At 43.9% G+C, this 25,619-nt stretch overlaps 1 protein-coding gene across 13 annotated transcripts in view; it reads right to left on the reverse strand.

The window, feature by feature from the left end:
* The window catches only part of CARMIL1 (capping protein regulator and myosin 1 linker 1), a 314,075-nt gene that overhangs the window by 126,601 nt on the left and 161,855 nt on the right, over positions 1 to 25,619 (reverse strand). For all 13 annotated transcript variants that reach the window (XM_058732802.1, XM_058732804.1, XM_058732800.1 and 10 more), the window contains 4 exons: positions 23,676 to 23,764; positions 22,375 to 22,469; positions 9,872 to 9,958; positions 1,405 to 1,508 (listed from right to left, as the gene is read on the reverse strand). In XM_058732802.1, the coding sequence (XP_058588785.1) occupies positions 1,405 to 1,508; positions 9,872 to 9,958; positions 22,375 to 22,469; positions 23,676 to 23,764 (375 nt within the window). The remainder of the gene's footprint in view (positions 1 to 1,404; positions 1,509 to 9,871; positions 9,959 to 22,374; positions 22,470 to 23,675; positions 23,765 to 25,619) is intronic.

Raw genomic sequence — 25,619 nt, forward strand, 5'->3', positions numbered from 1 at the left:
ACACAGCAGAGTGCATTATGAGAAGTTCTGATTCAGAAAAATAATTTGCTCTCGCTTCCCTAAAGATCTCTGCTTCTCTCAGGCTCTGCCTGTGGTTTTACTCCCGGCCACCAGCTGGGGGAGCTCTAATCACCCTCCGTTGGTGACAAGACCCTACTTGGCCAACACTAAGAGACAGGTCCTGCTAGGCTGCTGGCCCTGAAGGCACGGGGTTGGGTAAGCCCCTCCCTGCACCTGCTGCAGGGATCCCAGAACATCAGCCTGTCTAGGGCTGAGGCCCACTCACCCAGGCCTCATCATTCTACTTCTTCCCCGGAGGCAAGCTGGGGGACAAGACCCACTCCTGGCCAGAGAAAAAGTCCTGAGCTACTTTGCTCTCTTGAGTGACTACTAATGCCCCTATGTTAGCAGAGTCTTATTATTTAATCTTCAGACTCTCTTTTATTGCTGTCTCTAGTCCTCTACTTTGTCACTGTAATGTGTTAGTGGTTTCACACTGGACTCCTTGTTTCATCTTGGGAAGGAGCACATTTACGAATCATCACTGAAGGTGACAACTAAAATGGGGGAAAAAGCCGTGGCCCCTCAGGGGAGGTGACTGCGTGGCTCAGCTGGTTAAGCGTCTGGCTTCAGCTCTGGTCGTGATCTCACGGTTCATGAGTTCAAGCCCCCGCGCTGGGCTCGCTGCTGTCAGCCCAGAACCTGCCTCGGACCCTCTGTCCCCATCTCTCTCTGTCCCTCCCCGGCTCACACTCTCAAAAATAAACAAACATTAAAAAAAAAAAAAAGTCACAGCATCCCAGGAAAAAGAATTGCTTAAAATGATTTCGAGTATCAGGCAGAGGGGAAAAAATCCTACAAAAGGGACAGTGGCGATCTTCCTTGCCTTTCAGGGAAAGCCACACATGAGACACGTAAGAAGGCACGCTCCTTAAAGAGCGGCCCCAATTTATTGTCAACTCTCCACTCACCCTACTATGTTTGTGGAATATAGGAGAGGACTTTATGCCCATATCCTCCTCCAACTAACTATTAAAAAACTCACCTGTCTCAACAGTATTATCTAATGACAAAATCATTCAGTTTACATTTCCAACCTCTCTTATCAACTTTCATAGGCGCAATAATGGTTCAAATGAAGAGAAAAAAGGTCCGTCAGAAAAAGTATATCCAAAAAGAATTCATAGTTCAGCAACGTTAAGTGAAGGGGGTAAAAATACCTATGTGTTAGACTACATTTAATTAAGGAAGGCTCTGGAATTTTTCTCTAAAACAGCTCGTAAGCTCGTAACTAAATGATCTGAAAGTGTTATAAGGGGAGATGAGGAAAGCCATGTTTGGAAATTATTCCAGGCTTATGGAATACAGCGTCTTTGAACCTGCCCGCGGGGAAGGAAAACGTACCGAGAGGTCATCTCCGCGGAGGACGTTCCCTGAGAGGTCGAGATGGGTAAGGGTGGTGGCGGTCAACGGGTTGGCACTGAGGAACTGAGAAAGGCTATTCACCCCTGCAACATGGAGAAGATCCAGGCTCAATATCCATTCCAGGGGACACAATGAGGTTTGGGAGTTTCTATACATGACCCGGCAGCCACATCAAATGGCAGGACTGAGGTTACCCACAAGTACCGTCCCCAAAAGGTAGGAGTATCTTCTTTTGACATCCCCTCAGAGAGAACAGGTTATTCACAGACACAGCCCTCTCACTGAGTAGGGGAAAGAGACAGAATTGGCTTCGTTCAGCTCTTCTTCTGATGTGGACGGGAAGGATTTGACTTTGAAGTCTTAATATGATGCACACAAGTCTGACTGGTCATTTCTATCTTTCTCTTAATTCTGCTAGGTGTTCCTCACTTAGCACACAGGATTTAAGCGAGGTGGGTACATATTTCGGCACTTCAGCCTATTTAAAGTACTTAGAAGCTGGGAGGGAGGAGCCAAGATGGCGGAACAGCATGGAAGTTTTTTGTGTGTCTCATATCCATGAAATACAGCCAGACTAACACTAAACCACCCTACACTCCTCGAAAACTGACTGGAGGATCAACACAACAGTCTGCACAACCTGAACCACAGAATTCAGCAGGTACGCGGCACGGAGAAGTGACCTTGGGGAGAGAGACGGCGCAGGAAGGGAGGTGCTTTTGTGAGTGGAGAGAGGATGGAGACTGGGAGACGGAGAATACGGGAAAAGCACCCCTCCCCAAAAGCCGCTGGAGAGAACGTGGAAAATTGGAAACAGCTGCAGGGACTAAACTAAAGTACTTAGAACCTAATACTGGATGTAGATCACTGGTCTACCTAATATATCGTATACGTACTCAGGGCAAAATTCAGAAGGAAACGAATTTTTACAAAGAGCGAAAAAAATGATCTGTATACAATGTAGGAAAGAAGCGGAAAGAAAAATGGATAATCAACACTCCATACACTGTTTACACATGAAACGTAAATGGCTCAAGTCAAAGTCAACTGAGCTGAACCGAACGAGTATTACCAACCTCCAAAAGCAAAGAATAAATACACAAGGAGGGCAAGAATGTTCCGTGAGGACACAGCCACGTTCTTTTCTGTGTGGGTAACAGTCATGGCCTGTTGGTCAAGGCCTTGCAGCAGGCAGCTCTTCATCAGGCCACTTCTGTCCAAGAGGGAAGAGAGGCTCTGGGAGGTTCCCACTGCATACAAAATGGGGGCCCAGGCAGTCTGGTGGCTCACTGGGCTTCAAAGAGGTCAACACACACATCAGCACTGATGCTCATTCTCAAGGTAACGGGGACATGGGATACGGCCAAGCTCCCCACGTTTCTACAGTTCATGGTTCCAATCTATATATCTTGGAAATAAGGCCATTTCTAAATTGGATGCACATTTGTAACTCTTTTTCCAGTAACATTCTCCTTGAAAACCCCAGCCTGTCTCAACCACCCTACAGGGAGACAGGGAAGGGGCTGTTCGTCCACCTCACACAGAGTCTTCCTCAGGAGAAAGGACGAGGGTGGGGTCTCCCAACGACAGCCAGAACTGGTCACAGCGGCAGGCTGCAGCCAGGCGCTCCAAGAAAGCAGCAGAGGGTTCCAAATACAGCCCCAGCCCGGAGCAGTCCTCTGCTCTAACTTTAGAATGCCTGGTGTATCGTACTGATGAAGGGGTTGTTATCTTCTCTTTTAGGTAAGACCAGGTAGTTACAAGAACCCACTGCGGGACGTGCCCGATAAAGGCGAGTGAGCCACTTCTCAAGGGTGAGGAGGCACTTGGGTACGCAGAGGGAGAAGACGCAGAGGTGTGGCGGGAAAACATCCCAGTTAAGTCCTGGGGGCGGGGGAGAAATTCTCGGCTGTCAATTCAACATTTATTTAGCACTCATGAAACGTTTATAACTGCTGGGGATTGGGAAATAAACATAAATGAGATCCAGTCATCACTCTCAAAAACTTCCAAAGACCATCAAGAAGGAAAAGGAATAAATTCCAGCATGAGACATCAGACTACACAAGAAATTCCGCTTCACTGCCACAGAACTTTATCGAAAGCCTACTGCCGACCAGGCATGGGCTCCGGAGGCCCAGGGGGTCCTATCTTACCCTCTAGAAGCCAGTGCGGTGGGAGACACAGTCAAGTAATCACAATCCGGAGAGGTCAGTACCATCAAAGAGGTTAAGAAACAGGTGCAGGGCAGTGAAGAAGCTGGAGATTTGATTAATTACACGATATAAAAGGAACTTGTAATGGACTCTAGAAGGTGAATTTCTTTTTTTTTTTTTTTTTTTTTTTTAATTTTTTTATTTTTGGGACAGAGAGAGACAGAGCATGAACGGGGGAGGGGCAGAGAGAGAGGGAGACACAGAATCGGAAACAGGCTCCAGGCTCCGAGCCATCAGCCCAGAGCCTGACGCAGGGCTCGAACTCACGGACCGCGAGATCGTGACCTGGCTGAAGTCGGACGCTTAACCGACTGCGCCACCCAGGCGCCCCTAGAAGGTGAATTTCTTTTTTTTAATTTTTTTTTTTTTTTTAATGTTTTTTATTTATTTTTGGGACAGAGAGAGACAGAGCATGAACGGGGGAGGGGCAGAGAGAGAGGGAGACACAGAATCGGAAACAGGCTCCAGGCTCCGAGCCATCAGCCCAGAGCCTGATGCGGGGCTCGAACTCACGGACCGCGAGATCGTGACCTGGCTGAAGTCGGACGCTTAACCGACTGCGCCACCCAGGCGCCCCGGTGAATTTCTGAAGGTAACGCCTACGATTCTTTAAGTGACCAACTTCCTTCAGTCTGCACTATTCCGCAGCGTTAGCGTGCCTTGCAACGGCGTAACCCGGAGAATACCAGACTCTCTCTCGTCAACAAAACCATTTGTAAAACCACTTCCTTAGGGAGGTTATACCAAAACTTGAGAAATAAATTCCGAAATCAGAAGGTCAAATTAGTCTCGACAGCAAAACGCTCCTTGATGAGCGCGGGTGCTTGGCAGCGGGCCAACATCTGAACGGAATCAGGAGAGAATTACGTCCTCTGCTCGGCTTCGTGCTCCCGAAACAGAACGAAGGACTTCCTCTCCCACCTCTTGAGGCCACATCCACGTGAGGCCCGTGTTAACAAGCACACTAAGAGCAGGAAATTACAAAAGTATAGGATGGAAACAATCAGGGCTCTTACAGCCCAAACTAAACACAGATTTACATGCCGTTCTCGATTCTGGCCATCTAGTGATCGTGACCGTTCTTTGTATTTATTATTGGAGTGTTTACAGCTGGAAAAAAAGGTGGTACCAGATGGCCCTGCCTTGACATAATCTGGCAACCAGCAGGACATTTACTAGAAATCCAGAAAACTCTCATTGAGCTAACATCTGAGGAAGAGAAAGGGTATTTGGAGACAGTGGGGATGTCATGGGGAGATTTAAAAAAAAAAAAATCTGTCTTGAATTACGGAGCCATGAACATAAATGTTTTCATAGAATTAAAATACAAACGTTAGTCAAATTCAGCAAAAGATTAAAACTGCAATGGAATCTGAGTTATTGTGAATCCGCAAACCTTTCAGATACAATGGGAAAAGTCTGCAAGAATAATGAAATCCTTTTAAGAAATCCATTAAAAACAAAATCCCCAGCATTTCAAGATATCCATCTTAGGAAGGGCAGCGTAAAATCATTTGGGCCAGAGTATCGTTAAACAATATTAATTCTCAAAAGACGCATTTTATTGCAGAGAAGAGAGAAACATGGTGTGGTGACCTTTACTTGTGAAGGAAGGTCACCCACAAGGAAGAGGACGGGGCCCCACCCACTCTCACGACGCCTGAGACACAGGAACACAGTGAGTGGTGGCATGGAGGCACCCCAGACCCCACACTTGTCCTTGGGACGATAAATGATCTCCACATCCCCCTATCTGGTTCACAGTAATGGACACATACATTAAAATAAATAAATTCAAGTTGTTTTTTAAGAGTACCTCTATTCTAAAAAAAGAGACCACACAGCATGGTGATTATAGTTAATACCATACTGTGTACTTGAAAGCTGCTAAGAGTAGAATCTTAAAAGTTCCCATCACCTGGGGAAAAAAAAATACAACTATGTGTGTTGACAGACGTTAGCTCGACTTACTACGGTGATTGTTTCTTCACAATAAATACAGATACCAAATCATTACGTTGGACGCCAGAAACTAGTATCATGTTATATGTCAATTATACCTCAACAAAAAATAAATAAATTTTAAAAAGTTATGGGGAATCTGGGTGGCTTAGTCATGTAAATGTCCGACTCTGGATTTTGGCTCAGGTCTCGATCTCACAGTTTACTGGGTTTGAGCCCTACGTCGGGCTTTGCACACTGACCTCACGGAGGCTGCTTGGGATCCTCCCTCTCTCTCTGCCCCTCGCCTGCTCTCTCTCTCTCTCTCTCTCAAAATAAATAAATGAACTTCAAGAAGAATTTTTAAGTGACACCTATGGACACATGATGAATGATTAATACTTTTAACATGTAGGGAATTCACATAAATTAAGAAAAAAGGTTAATGTGGCAAACAGAGGCAACGATGGATGGAAACTAGCAACTTCCTTCAAAAGAAAGACACATGACTAAGATATGGGGGTGGGTTAAGGGGGGGAGAGAATACACCTAAGCACTAAGAGAAGAAAGTAAAATTAAAGTATCAGAACACTTTGGCCGATAGGATTGACAGACAACGAAGGAGAACAGCATCGAGTGGCGGTGGGAACGTGGAGATTGGTACAAATAACTCAGAGGACAGCTTGACAATAGACATCAAAAGAAAGCTTTACAAAAATGCACACCCTTTTTGAGCCAGCAGTTCTATGTAATTTCTCCTAAATAAGAAAGTAACAAATGATCGATAATAACACAGGGAAGTCACATGAGCACTGTGTGCATTACTGAAGAATTAGAAACCACGTAAACGTATGGTCACAGATCATTTATGTAAAGTAGGGAACGTCTTCCACGCACTGGAACGGCATGAAGCCCCCGAGAGTAATCATGGGTTTACGGTCATAGCGGATCACAATACACTCCTGGGTGGGAAGAAAAGTTTATGAAATGGTAAGTGCAGTGGAATACCATATGTGCACATGCGTCTGCACGTAGGCACAGAGATAAACTACGTACAGACAGAACAGTATGGAAGCATGGGCGCCGAGCTGTCAACAGTGACAGTCTCGTCATGGTTTGGTGATGGCATTGTGAGGAATTGTGGCCTTCTTATTCATGCTTTGCAGTATCTTCTAAGTCTCTGCCGTAAACTGACAGTGCATTGATGATCATCAGAAGGTTTCTACGAAACGGATTAGAAGTAGAGAGTGGTAACATCGTGGGCCCGCACTCTGCTTGATGATCTCTGGACAGCTTCAGGCATCGGCACAGGAAACAGGGATTCCTGGAAAAATGTTCCCCTTTGAAAAGTCACCTTGACGCCTAAATCTACATGTCTGCACGTGAAATCATGGGGCTTGCACAGACCACCCCGATTTGAAATCATTCTTAGAGTAACTGTGTGGTCGGCATGGGTATGACATCACCAAGGGACCACTGCGCTCTACCTGTGACATATTCGGTAAGAACCCGCAATGGCCCAGCACCAGGGACACGGCAACGCATGAGGCAAAGCCCTGACCGTCCAGAAGCTCCGGGCTGGGACACAATCAACACACCGTGGGAAACATGCTAAAACAGGAATTTGCCAAGGGCTATGGGACAGAGAGGGAGGAGAATCTGACTGCGTGGGGTGTGACTGAGAGAAGGCTTCAAGGAGAAAGTGAGACACAAGCTCAATCTTGAGCGGGAGCAGGAATTCACCAGATCTGTGGGTGCGGACACCGGGGTTGAAAGCATGTGACAACATGTGACACAGCAAGATGCTGCGGATGATGCCGATGATGGTGGTACAGGCAGGCCCCTGTGCCCTCCGTATGTATATTAACTTACTTGGTGTCCCCGCCTCTGATGAGGTAGCTACGCTTAATTCCATCTCACAAATGACGTAAGTGAGGAACCAGGCCCTTGCGAAGACATGTTCGTGTTAAGTGAAAAAATCAGGCCCCCCGGGCCCCCTGCTTGAGAACTGACACTCAGGCCCTCCGCATACAGCCCTCGAAAGACAGTGATACGTTCAAGAAATGCCAAGTTTTTTGGGGCGCCTGGGTGGCTCAGTCGGTTAAGCGTCCAACTTCGGCTCAGGTCATGACCTCACGGTTCGTGGGTTCGAGCTCCGCGTCGGGCTCTGTCCTATCCCTGTGGAACCCACTTCGGATCCCCTGTCCCATTCTCTCTGCCCCTCCCCTGCTCATGCTCTCTCTCTCTCTCAACAATAAACATTAAAAAAATATATGTTAAAAAAAAAAAAGAAATGGCACATTGTTCAATTCAAGAAACTGTCATTAAACACGACCGTGGCCCAGGCACTGTGCCAGGCACCGGAGACATGGAGATAAGAGGGGACAGGGTAGCCCCTTTCTAGGAGGGGAACACAGCATTTATATAGTAATGTCGGATGCAGAAGTAATAATGCAATCAATCATGTGTTGTAGAAGTAACACAAAGGAAAGAGCAATTCTACTGAGGTCACGGGAATAGGGATATGTCTCAGAAGAGACAGTCACAAATGAGTGTTTTATTAAAAAAAAAAAAAAAAAAGCTGAAGCTCTCCAAGAATTTAAGGTGATGTGTGAGAGAACAGAAAATACACATATATTGGTCTCTGCCCCACTCCTGGCACAGAGCTCCCTAAACCCTTGGAATTTCCTAAGTCATAAGAGCACTGGGGACATCTTTTGTTCTAATGGGGTGACCCTGGGTGGGATCCTGGACGGGGCTGGTCCCCACAGTGACCAAACCATGATTAGAAGCTTGAAATTTTTAAGTTCCTCCACCTCCCACCTCCAGGAAGAGCGCCGGAGACAGAGTTAGTCATTGATCATGTCAGTTTGAGGAAGCCTCCCTACAATGTCAATAGCACAGGTTCTGGGGACTCTCCAGGCTGGCGAACACATCCACACCAGGAGGGGGGAGCACCCCAGCTCCACAGACGCTCCTGGCTCAGGACCCTATCAGACCTCGCCCGGTGTATCTCCTCACCGGGTTGCTCCTCTGTGTCCTTCATCATATCCTTTAAGAGACGAGTAAACATGAGTGCTTCCCTGAGTTCTGTGAGCCGCTCCAGCCAATGAGTCAACCCCAAGGTGAGGTCTCTGGAACTTCCAATAACCCAGGCTTGCAAATGGCGTCTGGAGGGGAACGGGAGCAATCTTGTGGGACTGAGCCCTTAATGTGCGGGCTCTGATGCAACCTCTGGGTAGATAGTGTCAGAACGGAGTTAAATTGTGGGTCACCCAGCTGGTGTCACAGGGAATCGCTTGGTGTGACTGAAGACCTCCACGCCCCTGGCGACCAGAAGCATCAGAAGGGAAGTGCTTGGTGTGAGTGGTCAAGGAGGCAAACGGGAAAGAGAGATACAGATACGAGGGAGGGAAAAGACAGGTTTCCCTGTGGAGGAAGAGAGAGAGACTTTGCAAGCAGAAGACAAAGCAGGTACAAAGGCACGATGCCTGCAGCAATATTTCAAGTATGACGGGGGTGCTAATGTGGAAACGTTAAGAGAACGGGCAGGATTTGCTGAGCAGCTAGATCCCCGAGAGGGACGGTAAGTGGGGTCAGAAGAGAACCCGGCAAAGGAGAGGCAATTTCCAGAGCAGGAGAGAGGGGGTAGAGTTACAGTGTGACTGGGCACAGACCATCCATCTGACAGCAGGTTTTTGTTTTTTTGTTTTTTGTTTTTTTTAATTAATTTATTTATTTTTGGGACAGAGAGACACAGAGCATGAACGGGGGAGGGGCAGAGAGAGAGGGAGACGCAGAATCGGAAACGGGCTCCGGGCTCCGAGCCGTCGGCCCGGAGCCCGACGCGGGGCTCGAACTCACGGACCGCGAGATCGTGACCTGGCCGAAGTCGGACGCTTCACCGACGGCGCCACCCAGGCGCCCCTGACAGCAGGTTTTTAAGGGGGCGGGGGCAGGCGAAGCAGAGGGGAAGGCTGAAGTTCTTCCAAAGATGAATCAAGAAAACACAACCAGCTGCCTCTGGGAATGTGAGGCCGCAGGCAGCCCAGGAAGCAGCACTCCCTGGCTGAAAGTGAAGTTATAAAGACCGTATTTCAAAATGATTCTCTACTCTGAAAGCATTTCGCCTTAGACGATGAGCACTCCAATTACACAATTTCTTTATCTTGTAACAGAGAACTGCGATACGTATACAGGTACATAACTGAGTAAGAATTCCAACTTTGGAAAGGTAGCATGGTGTAGCAGAAATATCACAGACATACAACAAATAAGATATACTGTACCTTTAGGTGACAATGAGGTTTTAGATAAATTTAAATGCTTTAATCCCTTTGGGAGTTTGGCAAATTGAATACTTAAAGAGGATACACCTGAGAAAGGAAAAAAAAGAGATTATTAACATTTTCAAGTTCTCAGAACGGCACTCGTTTTATAAGGACTAAAAATTAACCTAAACTTGATTCCAATTTAAGTGGAATCATTCTTTCTAACATCAGACTTTATTTTCCAATTATCTACTACCACACATCCTTTTTTTTTTCATCCTACCGAAAGGATAGGAAAAAAGGAAGACCGTTTAATTAAGCATAACAATATCAAAACTTTACCATTAGAGATGTGTTTCTGTGAACTGAAGTGTTACCCTCTTCTCTATAATCCTATTTCAAATGCAAATACTCAGGAAGAGTGATATAATTGCTTCTTTTTAACTTGTGTCTTAATGAGTTGATCACTCCTCTGGGTGAGCACATGCGTGCTACTTAATTATTGTCAAGAAAATGGTATAATGTTAACTATTCAGATAACAGCTTCACTTTTAGCACACGGATTCCAATACTTAATTAGCTTCTAGCTAACAACCGCAGACAAAGCATCTGAGTGTGTTTATCTTCTTAAAGGTGGGCTTTGTAACTTGAAAATTCACAGTATTAAAAACCAGATAGCCTCTGAATTGAAAGACCAGACCGGGAAATGGTGAACGCTAGTTCATCCATTCAAGGATTGCAATGACGACAGACTTTCCCTGGGAGGAGTAAGTGATACGTGACTCTATGTCCTTCCTATAGATCTTTCAACCAACTTCCTGCTACATGTGAGTTATCACCTTCCCAGGGGCATGTCCCTGGGAAGGTTCCTGAAACAATACTAACCATACGGTCTCCTAGACTAATTCTCAAATTCCATGCGCTGATAAGGAAATACCAGGCTCGTGGCTGCCCTATTATATAACCCCAAATTCTCTACACATTTTATCAAAGTTTATCAAGAAATAACTACTGTAGAAATAATCTAAAGGTCATGCAGCTTGACTAAGCGTCTAGACAGGTGTCTCGCCAAGGATGGTGGGAGTTCTGACAGCCCGTATTTACCTCCCCATAGCATTTCCCAAATAAGTTTGAAAATCACTGGATTGGGGTGCCTGGGTGGCTCAGTCGGTTAAGCAGCCAACTTCGGCTCAGGTCATGATCTCTCGCTCCGTGAGTTCGAGCCCCGCGTCGGGGTCTGTGCTGATGGCTCAGAGCCTGGAGCCTGTTTCAGATTCTGTGTCTCCCTCTCTCTGACCCTCCCCCGTTCATGCTCTGTCTCTGTCTCAAAAATAAATAAACGTTAAAAAAAATTAAAAAAAAAAAAGAAAATCATTGGATTAAATTATGTCAAACAGGTCTTTTTTTTAATGTGAATATTTTTAGAGATTTGAATATGCTAATCCATATTGTTAATTACAAAGAGGGAGCAGGCTATTTAGTTGACACTTTCCTGTAAAAGAATGTATCACTTATAAGTTAACTGGGATAGAGGGAAAAGGGAATCACTTTATTATTTTTTTTAAGTTTGAGCGAGACAAAAACAGCATGAGCAGGGGAGGGGCAGAGAGGGAGGAAGACAGAGAATCCCAAGCAAGTTCCACACTGTCAGTGAGCCAAAAGCAAGAGTCTGACACTTAACCAACTGAGCCACCCAAGTGCCCCATGGGAGTCACTTTAAAAGTGTAATTAATCCAAAGGAAGAAAAGGAGAAAAAAATAACAAAGATAAAAAGGGGAAAAAAGAAAACAGACATATTATAGATTGCCATGCAGAAAAATCAATAATTACAATCAATGTAAATGTACTAAATACGCAAAACAAGCAAAAAATTGATTATCTAAATAAAAGTATCAGATGCTTTTTTAAAAAAATTGTTTTAATGTTTATTTATTTATTTATTTATTTATTTATTTTTTTCAATGTTTTTTATTTATTTTTGGGACAGAGAGACACAGAGCATGAACGGGGGAGGGGCAGAGAGAGAGGGAGACACAGAATTGGAAACAGGCTCCAGGCTCCGAGCTGTCAGCACAGAGCCCGACGCGGGGCTCGAACTCACAGACGCGAGATCGTGACCTGGCTGAAGTCGGCCGCTTAACCGACTGCGCCACCCAGGCGCCCCTTAATGTTTATTTTTGAGAGAGAGAAAGACAGAGAGAGAGAGAGAGACAGAGTGCAAGCAGGGGAGGGGCAGAGAGAGAGGGAGACACAGAAACCGAAGCAGGCTCTAGGCTCTGAGCTGTCAGCACAGAGCCCAACGCAGGGCTTGAACTCATGAACCATGAGATCATGACCTGAGCCAAAGTCGGACACTTAACCGACTGAGCAACCCAGGCACCGCTCAGATGCCTTCAAGAAACAGAAATACAGTACGTGTATTCAGAAGTGAACCTAGAAGCATATAAAAAGATATATGCTGCAAACGCTAACCAAAAGAAAACTAGTATATCTGCAATAATAAAAGGCAAATTAGATTTGAAGAGGCATAGACACAATTGAAACATTTCACTAATAAAGAAGATGTAATAATTTCAAATCTGTACGGTCTGAAGAACACAGTCTCAAAACGTATAAAGTAAATCTAATGGTAACAACAGGAGAATACATAATCATAAACACGCATATATGTGTGTGTGTGTGCCATAACTCACAACAACGGGAGAGTTTTAAACACATCTCTGTAGATGATAAAATGGACACAAAAAGGGTTTATAAAGACACAGATGATGTCGAGAACACAATCAAAAAAGACGTGTATTTAAAACACTGTACCTAACAACGGTAGAATACATTTCTTCAAAGTCCACGTGGAGCCTTTATTTACCAAAAGTGACAATATCCTGAGCTCAACAAATAATACAGAGGATGTTCCTTAACTACTGTGAAATCACAAAGCATATTCTCCAAGTGCTACCACTATTGGGAATTAACATAGGAATTACAGCAAAAAGATAATTAGAAAAATCCCCAAATAATTAGACCTTAAGCAATATATTTCCAAATAACAAACGAGCGCCCCCCCCCCAAAAAAAAGATTTCCAAATTCTTTTCCAAAAATGGAAATCTTAAAAATATTTTGATTTAAAATTTTTAAAACTATGATATCAACATTTTAGGGATACAATTAAAGCCATGCTTAGAGTAAAACTTATACTCCTAAATACTTATGTTAATAATAATAATAATAATAATAATAATAAAGCTGGAAACTAATTATCTAAGTATCCCTCTCAAGATATTTGGATTAAAAAAAAGCAAACTAATCCCCATTTCATCCCCAAAAACAGGACAAAAAAGGGTAGGAAAGGGAAGAAATCTATTAAATAGAAAGCAGACATAAAATAAGTGAATTTAACAAATCCTGTTCTTCAAAAAAAACTAATAACATTAATAAGCCCCATCAAGACTGGTTTAAAAAAAAAAAAAAAGGAGAAAGAGAAGGATCAAACTATCAAACTGAGGAATGGAAAAAAGAAAAAAAATACCAGTAGAGATTCTACAGACATTGCAAATATAACTAAAGGATGTTAAATTTTTTCTGTAGGTCAAAAATGTATCGTTTTAGAAGAAATGGACAAATTTGTCATGAAAAAAACAATTTACCAAAACTTACATAAGGCGAAATACTCTCAATACTCTTTATCGATTCAAAAAAATAAATGCATGATTAAAAACCTCTCCATAGGGGCGCCTGGGTGGCTCAGTCGGTTAAGCGGCCGACTTCGGCTCAGGTCATGATCTCGCGGTCCGTGAGTTCCAGCCCCACGTCAGGCTCTGTGCTGACAGCTCGGAGCCTGGAGCCTGCTTCGGATTCTGTGTCTCCCTCTCTCTCTGACCCTCCCCCGTTCATGCTCTGTCTCTGTCTCAAAAATAAATAAACATTAAAAAAAATTTTTTTTAAAAATTTAAAAACCTCTCCACAAAGAAAAGCAAAAGTTGCCAAATATAAAAAAAATGTATATTATATAATGCTATATTTATGAAGTTCAAGAAGAAATAAAGCGAACCTATCCTATCATAACAGAAGTCAGAATCAGAGCCATCTTTTCCGGGTGGTAGAGGGCAAAACACTAGGGAAGCTTGTGAAGCACGAGTAACGTTCCACGTCTCATTCTTGGTAGTGGTTCCTGCAGAGTGCTCCCTTTGTAAAAACTCATTAAGATGTAAACTTGTGATCTGTGGACTTCTGTGAACGTATGCTAGGCGTCAGTGAAAAAATTTACTTCAAAATTTAGGCATGGAAGGTAAGAAGGGAGGAGAAAATGTAGATGACCACGGGTATGGCAATGTCTCTTTAGATACGACCCCAATGGCACATTCCACGAAAGACCTAACTGACAAGCTAGACTTCGTTAAAATTAAGAAGTTCTGTCCTGCAAAAGGCAATGCCAAGAGAACGAGAAGGCAAGCCACAGAATGGGAGCAAATGTTTGCAAGGACCGTTATCCAAAATACACAAAGAGCTCTCAAAAGTCAACAATGATAAACAAACCACTTACAAATGCGCCAGAGACCCGAACGGAACCCTCACCAAAGAAGTTACAGAAATGGCAAATAAGCATATGAAGAGACGCTCCACACGCTAAGTCATCAAGGAAATGCAGAGTAAAGTAACAGTGAGATACCACTACCCAACTATTAGAACGGATTAAAATCGTTAGAGGCTCAACGACTGTCACAACTGTGCCACTCTGACGGGACGCTGATAACTAGGGAAGCTATGCATGTGCAGCCAGCGGGGCACAGTTGGGGGGGGGGTGGCGGAGGGGCGCAGGAAGGATATGGGAAATCTCTGTACCTTCCTCTCAATTCTGCTGAGAACCTAAAACTGCTCTAAAAACAAAAAATCTTTTTGAAAAATTAGGTATGGAATCCGGAAAGATACCAGATACTCACTTTTAAATTATGATAAGACTTATCACTGCCCTACCCATGACCAATTCTCTTATACACTTTTGTAAGCAGGTGCTACCCAGCAAAGCATATGCTAGGACAATGGTTTAAAAAGAAAACAACCCAAACCCATATCCCATGTCTTCAAATTAGGCTGAAAAATATGTTAGATCAATGTTAAAACCTACCATTCAGCTTCCAATTTGCGGTGCTCAGGTTGACTTTTGAGTTGTTTTCCTTTGCTGAGAAAATGACCATTTTCTACATTTTCACTAATTTCTTTTGTGTCAGACACGCCTGCTACATCACAGAAAACCACACATGCATGTAACTAGACACAAGGCCGGAATAGAGCAATTATTTTACACCACTGGTGACACCACCCATGTGTTCATTCCTTAATCAACAACTATCTTCCAAAAAGGAAAGAAGAAAAAAAGGAGTAAACAGCCCAGCCATATCTTTCTCTGGAAATTGAACGACCACACCGTAAGTAACGGAAGTAATAAAAAGTGAAGCTCCTGAATTAGAATAAAGGTGAGTAAAAGTCATGCTTGATAATTTACTTAAAAGAAAAAAGCAGGACGAGAAACCTGGGTGGCTCAGTCGGTTAAGCGTCCGACTTTGCCCCGTGTCGGGCTCTGTGCTGACAGCTCGGAGCCTGGAGCCTGCTCTGGATTCTGTGTCTCTGTCTCTCTCTCTCTGCCCCTCCCCAGCTCACACTCTGTCTTTCTCAAGAATAAATAAAACATCAAAAAAAATTTTTTTTTAATTTTTTTAATTAAAAAAAAAAGAAAAGAAAGCAGGAAAAAGGTGAATAGGAAAACAAGTAGACTAACGATGCAGAAACAGGACAGTCTGTTTCAAGTAGTTTTTATCAAATTTCAGACTAAGCTACCAGCTTCTTTCTTTCTCGACAAAATATTTTGTTTTAATGTGCTAGGCATCTGTAAGTCATAAATATGTTACATCTCTTCTTTAAAGAAATGCCCTTGCTAACTGCAAACGGAATAAAAGGTATAAATGGGGTCAGTACTGTTCATTTTTGTTTAAATACAAGAATGAAATTGAGTTTTTATTGCAGGAGAACTGACATACATACAACATACAACATCCTATCGGTTCCGGGTATACATCACAGAGACTCAATACTTTTACGGATCTTTGAGAAAAGGTAACAACAGATTATCACACGAAGGATCCTCTTTCTTCCCGGCAGGCTTCAGAAACAGTCTCCTCAACATGAATAAAATGAGGGTGGCTGGCGGCCAAAATCTCAAGAAAAACAAAAAAATTAACCTGCCTGGTACTTTTCTGAAGCCACTTATTCAACAGTGCCAGGGAACAAACTGATCTTCGAGAAAACATTTCCCCACAAACAAAGGAGAGAAAAGACGTTTCAATTTTTGGCCAGAACTATTCCATCCTCTCCCCAAAATAAAGCAAAACATAGCATTGAGAGCTGTGAATTAAAACAGAATTTATCTCTAAAAGCTTTTTATTTGGAGACTTCATGAAATGGATTGCCCTTCTTGTGATTTTTTTTTTTCTTAAGCACGTGTCACATTTAGAAAGAAAAACGGTCTAATTTTTATGGATTACCCTTCTCGTGACATTTTTTTAAGTGTGTGTCAGATTTAGAAGGAAAAATGGTCTAATTTTTACTTCTCCTTTCCAAACAAAACTATTTTGGCTTCCTCCGCTTCAAAATATGTATGCCTAATAAAAAAAGTAATTATGAAATGTTCAGTGTTATCACCTGCCATCTGATGTTATTAACTTACAAAGACAGGAAATTAAATGTGGCGCGACACATTTAACCTATTAATCACGCATGAATTTAAAAACCTATGACAAGACCATACAGAATTCTAACACTTGGATATCCTAGAATCCCAAGGGTGCACCTGGTAGACGAAAAGGTTGAAGGAGGTCCTTGTTAAATGAAAACACCAATAGGAACAGTTTAACAAAATCCCCCACGTGGAGTTCTAGCAAAGGATATGGATAAACAGAAGACCTCGTTCTTGTCTATCAGAAAGCATGTAGATTTGAACGCTGGAGACCAGAAACACTAAGATAAGTGAATAAGCAAAATACAGGCCAACATTTCCATTTCAAAAATAAGGCGGAGGAAAAGAAAAGTTCAAGAACTAGGAATACAGGAAGAAAAGACCAGTGGGAAAAATGGAGTCAGTGTACTGAACTTTCGAACCCCCGAAAATCCAAAGGTGGGCGGTGTTTAAAACCTTGCTTCACCTTGTGTAACCTTAAAAATATCAAGTAAATATGGCTGACATCACGAATCTCAAGAAAAGTCCCTTCTGCTTGGTAGGTGTTGCACACAAACCTGATATCTTGAAATATTAGCGTGATTCAGAAAATTTACTGCCATGCTATGGAACAAGCCAATGTTTTCCAAGAAGCACACATAAAATTCTTTCCTTCCGCTTCCCCGGGAAATCTAGACGGCCACATCAGAAAATCACCACCACGGGATTAGAGACTGACTGGCCGCTTGGTCGGCTGATATTCTGGAAATCCTAGACCAGAGCCTCGCCGACTAGTATCAGGTATGACTCCACGAGCTTTGTCCAAACCGTGTAAACACAAGATTTCCTCATTTATAAAAAGAGGCTAATAATATTTGTACGATTTTCCTCAACGAGGCTATTTTATGAATCAAAGGAGGCAGGGAGGGCAAACATTTATTGAGTGCCCAGTATGTAACAGGCCATCCTTCTCCCTTTGTGTGGATTATCTCACTTAATCCTGAGAACACCTTTAAGTGGTAGGTACTGTTAATATTTTCAAGATGAAGACACTAAAGATATATGTATCATGACGAGCACTAAGGAACAGAATTGCTGAATCACTATACCGTGCCCCTGAAACTAACAGAACACTGTACGTTAACTATACTAGAATTAAAATTTCAAAAAAATAAAACAAAGATGAGGAACCTGAGACACGGCAGTTAAGTAACTTGTCCAAGGAAACTCAGCTAGGAAGTGGCAAAGCCCAGAAATGAACCCATGTATTTTGATTCCAGAACCCACTGGTACACACTGAGAGATATGCAAGATGGAAAGCACCAAAAAATAGAAGCGGCAATTCTAGAATCTGTATGCGAAAGATCAAACCAGGGCCACCACCAGATGGTCAGAGAGGGGGGAAAAAAAATCTGGGTACTTCAGGTCAACATTTCCAAAAGAAAAACATTCTGAGACAGGATTCAAGATCATCTTTAAACAAAATAATCCAATTTAGAACAAAGTGAGGGGAGGAAAGGGATAGACATTCCTGACAAGGCGGAGACCATAAAAACGAGGGTTGCTGGGAGGGACAAGCAGGAAGAACAGAACACGGAGTCTGTAACAACTAAGGAAGTCAGGCGTGTGGAATGAGCCAAGAGAGGAGAGCTGCATTCTCCAAAACTACTCGACTTTGATCCAAAAAGTAATGTCAGATCCAAAGGGTTAGTCACGAGGAAATGACCCAGGACACCGTGGCTCAGACGCTAGGTCAGCCCCGGGACTTATCAGGCCAAGTTGATCAAGTTGAGCCAGGGCACAGATTCTTCAGCCTTTTCTACCATGACTCACATAAAGGAACAGATCTGACATCCCAAGGAAGGAACCTCATACAAAAATAAACACACACACATGTAGTAGAAAACTAAAACAGAAGTTTCTCCGGACAAATGCACTCTGATATTTTCTATTCTGTTCTAGTCCTTCCTCTTCTTTTTTTCAAACACAGGTCACGAGCTATCGGGTTGAATTCATGGCCTGCTAGCGGGTCTTGACCTCCAGTCTGCAAACACACGGGGACAGAAGGTCAAGAGCAAAGCTGGGGAACCGCCCCGACCCTGCATCCACAGTAAGAGCTCGTACACGTGCGTGTGGTCTGCTCACTGCTGTGTGTGTCCTCCACACAGAGAGACAGCACGGGACCCAGCACCCAAAAAGCAATGCACATACACACACACACCCCAGCTTACTGATTCATACCCTACCCTCCTCCGCCACAAGCCCCTTAACAAGAGAAGTCCGTCTGTCCTTCATACATAAGTATGACCCAAGGAGACTGAGCAGTAAATAACAGGAATTTGCTGCATCCACATTCATATCACAAAGCGAGGAGCCGAACTTTCTGAGAGTTTCCAAATGAGTCCCGGAGTGGATGGCCCAGGTACCAAATCAAATTCCATTTGGTGTTAAAATTCCTCAGACTTCTGGGCCGCTAAACTGTCTTTTCTTTGTGTTTCCTTGGTCTCTTGTATACACTACACACTCCAATTATAAATTCCTCCCCCCCCCCCCACGCTTTTTATTGTTTTCGAACATAAAATACCATCACTGAACAGCTCAGAAACAAAAAAGCCGGAAATATTTTGCCTGGACGGAAGCTTGTATAAATATTTGACACTTAGTTGGATTCCTGGTGGGATTTCCATCCGTGAGCAGAAAAACTACCCATCATCTTCAGATACTTAGCCTGAATAAAGAGAAAAGTACACGGAATTTGTGTTCAGGAGGCTCCGCCCCCAGAGTGGAGGCAGGAAATATAGATGCTGGCCGTTGTCCAAGAACACTGGCAAGTACATCAGTGAATGAATCTAGAACGGGCCGAAACAAGGGACGTCTCAGCTTGAGAGAACATTCTCAAGAGTGTCAAAAACTGAGCCTACGTGAGCAGAAACCATGCTGGCGAGTCAGTACGTGCGCACAAAGTTGAGGGGAACATCCTTGGAATGACCTGTGACTTGAGCTCCTGTGAATGAACCGCAGGTAGATGGAAAGACCCAGAAATCAGGGCTCAGAGGTAGGAATGTGGCGGACAGAAGCCCAGAAACATCATCTTTGAGCGTGTGGTCTGGTAGAAAAGAAGTCTCTGCGAACATGGCCACGATTTTCAAAGCAACTGAAAAACTGCAGAAGAGAATTAAGATGAAATGAAATCAAACGCAATTTAAAGGAAGGGCTAATCGACAGAGGTTGTCCAAGGTCTTCAGAGGACAAGGGGCAGGGACGAGAAGGAAGCAGGTGGAGGAGAAGTGTCCGCGTGTAATTAGGATGTGCCACAATGACTGAGCGCTACCGGAGAAGTTGAAACCGAAGACGGGGGTCCGATGGGTAAAATCGTAGCTGAGGGGTAAGCCGTCCAGGAGGGTTCGCAGCAGCAAAGGAGACCCTGGGCCTCCCTGGCATCCTTCCTCCGAAGCCCGCAGCTCACTGTATGTGGTCTTTTGGGTCCGGCTCCTTTCACCCGACGTAAGGTTTCTGAGGTTCAACCACACGGGAGCAGGAATCAGCCCCTCACCCGCCTCCACCGCTGGGCCGCGTGCCACCGTCCAGACGCCCACGATGTGTCCACCTGCTTGTCCACGGCGGGCACGAGGGCGGCCTCCACCGTTGGGCTCGCACGGGGAACGTGGCGACAAGCGCTCCCGAGTCTGGGCGTGAACACGGGCTCCGTCTCTCTTCGGTGAGATCCAGGAGGGGAGTTGCCGGGTCATGTGGCCAATCTGTGTTTAGCGGTTTAAGAGACCGTCCGACCAGCGTGCCAAGGGGCTGCACCGTTTTACGTTCCCGCCCGTAAAGCGGGTTCTCCCGTTTCCCACGTCCTCTCCAACCCCCACTCTGATCAGAGTCCTTCTACTGGTTATGAAGTGCGGTCTCACTGTGGTTTGAACTGCATTTCCCCGGCACTAAGGGGTGTCCCTTCCCGGCCGACTGCGCTGTGGATTCACATCCTTAAGGACCTGCCCCCCGTCAACAACCTCCCTCCACTGACTTCATCTTATCCCTGGATAAATATGGTTGGGTCCCACCCTCTCAAAAGCCAAACCAAAACAGCCATAATGGTCTATAAACGGTAACCGACACGTAGATTTACATCCACGTTTCCATTTCGTCATATTCATCATTTTCTAGCATTTCACTAACAGAGACAACATCTGTTTCTTCCTAAAGAAATTCCTATGCCCCAAAGAAACCCCTACTCCAGGGATACGCATGCATTATTTTCAGCTGTGGTTTATTCCATGAGGATGATTTCCATGTGATCTCGTTTTCTAATTCAGCCTCAAACTGCCTTTAGACGGACTACTTTAAATGCTAGGAAGTTACTCTTTATTTTTGGCTTGAATACCACATGAGTGGGTGTCCTTTTCAAGGAAGAACGATGTCTATATCGGGACCACAGGGCAGAATTGAGTGTCTAGATCCGTACTGTCAGCTCCGTTTAATAATTAATCCTCATCAAATATATAACATTACAAGATGAAAGGCTTTCATTCAGCAATGCTGGAAAACATTTGCAGCGGCTAATGAAAACAAAATACTCCCTCTAGAGATAAAGCTAATTCTTTTTAAACCCCACCCACCAATGTTCTCCTGCTGAGAATTCAAATACTTAAGTTTCACATTCTAAACCTGCCAAGTCTTCCCTCTGCCCACACAAACACTTCTAAAGAAGGCCAGTCCTTCATTTTCTTCCTGTCCTCACATTCAAACCTGGTTAAATATTCAAAGATGTTTGTGGTAGACAGGATAGTAAGATCGTCCTCAAGATTCCTGTCCCCTGCTATGCATGCCCTGTACAATTTCCTCCAGTGTGTGGGGCAGACTAATGATATGACTGGGCCACTGATCAGTTGACTCTGAGTTCATCGGAAGGGAGACTGTCCTGGGTGGGCCTGATCCAAGCAGGTGCTCCATGTACATTTTTTTGTGTGTGTACATTTTTTTATTTTTGAAAGACAGAGAGAGACAGAGCACGAGTAGGGGAGGGACAGAGCGAAGGAGACACAGAATCGTAAGCAGGCTCCAGGCTCTGAGCCATCAGCACAGAGCCCGATGTGGGGCTCGAACCCACAAACCGTGAGATCATGACCTGAGCCGAAGTTGGACGCCCAACCGACTGAGCCACCCAGACGCCCCTCAGATGCTCTATTTAAAAGAAAGGCAGGCATCAAAGACATGTGCTCCCTACTGCCTCGAGCGCAAAGCAAACTGGCATGTTTTAAGAGAAGGCGTCGTGTAGCAAGGTTCCGGGTGCTGGGAGCGGTCCCCATTGAGAGCTAGCAAAAAAACAGTGACCTCTGTCCTCCCAACCCAAGAACGTTAATTCTGCCAACAACCAGTAAGCTTGGGCCCGTAAGGTCACGATCACAGCCGCACCTGACCACTTGATCTCAGCCTGTGATGCTGAGTGGACAGCCCAGCACACCTCTGCCCAGACTACGAACCCAAGGAAACTGTCAGGTAATACATCCGTGTCATTTTAAGCTGCCATGTTGCTGGCAATTTGTTACGTAGCCACAAAAAACTAATACAACAGTTTAAAAACAATAGCCTCCTTTCTCTCTGTGTCCCTTCAAAAGAAGTTAATCAGATAGTGGATTTTAGCACCAGTATCTTCATCAAAGGGTAGAGAAAATCTAGAAGCCGAACAAAGCCACCAGTAGAATCTGTTCCGTAATTACAGCTGAGCTTGACCGCGTTCTTACGGTGTGGCTATTCAAACTCCCTAATTCTCTTACAATTCTGGCATCAGTGATCACAGGAATGCTACAGTACCTCGGTCTTCCAGCGGGTTGCCAGCAAGGTTAACTGTGTGGAGTCCTGAGTTGGGATTATGGGCTAAAGCGCTGGCCAGTTTTTGTGCAAAATCTCTGCAAGGAAACAAAACAGTTAGCTTACATAACACAAAATGTAAACCTGCTCAAATAAAACACTTAAAAGCTAGAAAAGTTAGAGTGAAATCTAAGAAAAGGAAATCCTTCTTTGCAATATTAACCTATAGACCATCTATGTGTTAACACCCGATCTATGTTACACAGGTCTATATTCCTCAATAGCGTATCTGTAAAGCCACGGCCAAAATCTGGTTCATTCTGATTAGCCACAACCTCCTTCAAGAGCAAAAAGAAAAGAGGTAACTGCCCCCTTTAAAGACACATTCCAGGATGCTATGAATAGGACTACTTAGAGTCCCTTCATAACTTAAAAAAAAATCCTGAATTGCACCTACATTCCACGAAAGTTGCAACAGGCTGTTCACTAGACCTTAATTCTCATTTCATGTAATGCTCACAATGCAAAACTGATTGCCCTGATTATTGAGTTTAAAGGCTACAGTTGCTAACACTATGTTGTAACAAAAATCAAAATCACTATTTTAGACACGTTGTACTCAAAGTAACACACTAAGTGCCGTGAATATGAAACCTTCAGCCCTCCTCACTGAGGAGCAGTGGAGTCTTTGTTCTAGATGATTCGAACTTCACATAAGCAGGCGTACTGACTAGTGAACCCCCGCCTACTACTGAACAAGGCAAGTATGAATTTGGAAAGAGAGAGAAATGGCTAAAACATATCAAAGCAAAGCCATAAAATTATATTAAATGTGTTACATAAAATTATACCACGAGTGATACTCATAAAAGCTGACACATAGCATCTGTAACAGGAAAGATACTTTTCTAAGGACTTTACATGTATTAATTCATTTATCGTCACAACCATAATTCTGTAAGGTAGACACTATTGTTTTCTCCGTCTTAAAGATGAAGAAACTGAGGCAGAGAAGTGAGGCAATTCGCCCAAGGCCACGAGGCACCTGGCTCAGGATCCGTCCTCTCACCCACCACACCGGGCTCCCTCCAGCGACACAACAATAAAAGAGGTTATAAAACCCTTGACCTTCGTGATGATGGGGAACACAGGGATTTGTTTGTTTGTTTGTTTGTTTTTAGAAGGGAAAGCACTACACTGTATATGTGAGCGGCCCAACCTTTTTTTAAAATCCAAGTATTAATTTTAAGGAAACAGCAGAAAGATTTTAAGCCATATACTCACATATTTTGGAAGATACTCACGTTCTAAGTCCAGCGTTTTCCAACACCAATTCCTCCAGCCGATTGGACCTACTCACCACCCTCAGTATCTGTTCACAGACATCAGTGGACTGTAACAGAAAGCATTCTTTGACCACGTCACGAAGTCTAAGGGCAACCTCACTTCGCTGTGACAAACCCACACAGATGCCAAGTTCTAATTAAACGAGCCATTTATTCGTGCGCCCGTTCACGCAACAAAACCTGACTGACCGTCTATTCCCACGCACCGTCACGTTCGAGGTCCAGGGGATTCAATGATATAAAGGACAAAAAGTTGCTGCCTTTCAGAGTGTACCATCTGGCAGGGCAATCAGACAAGAACACAGACAATTACGATAGACTAATTAAAAGGCCACTTGAGGGGCCCCTGGGTGTCTCAGTCGGTTGAGCGTCCCGACTTCATCTCCGGTCACGATCTCTGGTTTGTGAGTTCGAGCCCCACGTCAGGCTCTGTGCTGACAGCTCGCTGGGAGCCTGGCGTCTGCTTCAGATTCTGTGTCTCCCTCTCTCTCTGCTCCCCCCCCCCCACTCATGCCTGCTCGCTCTCTCTCTCTCTCTCTCTCTCTCTCTCGCAAAAAAAATAAATGAACATTTAAAAATTTTTTTAAATAAAATGAAAGGTCATTTTAGTTGTGCTGGGGCCACTCAGAGGCGCATCCCAATTTTGGGACAACCAAAAGTAATTCCCAAAGAAAGTGATCTCCAGAAAGGATAACAAAAGACTATGTGGAGGCCATGATGGTAACAATATGATGTTCCCTTTACTGAGCTCTTGTCTTGTGCCAGGCCCTGAGCTAACCCTTTATGTCTGTGTCATTATAAAACTGTTAAGTATCGTTATTCCCTTTTTACAGATAAGAAAGTTAAGGTTTAAAGGCATCATGTCCTTTAAAAGGGTGGCTGAATGAGCACTTGATAAACGTTTACTATTACGATGTTCCCACTAGCATTCTCTAAAATAAAGGGGGACACAACCCAATGAGAGTTTAGTAAATACTCCCTCGTGTAAATAAACATTAGATTTTTAAAAAATTATGTAGTTGTGTTATGTATTTCTGTCAAAATATTTTAAGTGCTCGGATATGATATTAAATGAAATGCGGAATTATTATGAAATGTCTAATAAAGATCACAACCACTGAAACGGCTAATGTAAGCAGCACAGGGCTTGAAGGTGTCATGAAAAAATGAAAAGTTGTGTCTTGGCTGCAGAATTGTACCACATTTTTTTTCTTTTAAATTTTCATATGCTAACGTTTTTATATTTGTTTATGTTTAAGGCAGCTCCTGACTTTAAATTTATACATTAAAAAGTGATTTTTAAATCTCCTTACAAGTTAGGGTCTATTTAGGGCGCCTGGGTGGCTCAGTCGGTTAAGCGTCCGACTTCGGCTCAGGTCATGATCTCACAGTCCGTGAGTTCGAGCCCTGCGTCAGGCTCTGTGCTGACAGCTCAGAGCCTGGAGCCTGCTTCAGATTCTGTGTCTCCCCCTCTCTCTGACCCTCCCCCGTTCATGCTCTGTCTCTCTCTGTCTCAAAAATAAATAAACATTAAAAAAAAATTTTAAAAAAAAGTTAGGGTCTATTTAAATCCCTTATGAAGAAAGAAAGAAAGAGAAAGAAAGAAAGAAAGAAAGAAAGAAAGAAAGAAAGAAAGAAAGAAAGAAAGAGAAAAAGAAAAAGAGAAAAAGGAAGGGAGGGAGGGGGAGAGAGAGAGAAAGAGAGAGAGGGAGGGAGGGAGGGACTGAGGAAAGGAGTGGGAGGGAGGAAGGAAGGAGGGAGGGAAGGAGGGAGTTCTATGTGCTGTGGCATACTATAATCAAAGCAGTTTCTTTACCTCAAATATCACACAAATTTACAATTCTTTGATTTATCAGATCATATACATCCAAATGGATTAAGCATCACTAGAACAGTCTGAAA

Source organism: Neofelis nebulosa, chromosome 6, assembly GCF_028018385.1.
Source record: "Neofelis nebulosa isolate mNeoNeb1 chromosome 6, mNeoNeb1.pri, whole genome shotgun sequence".
Classification (NCBI taxonomy): domain Eukaryota; kingdom Metazoa; phylum Chordata; class Mammalia; order Carnivora; family Felidae; genus Neofelis; species Neofelis nebulosa.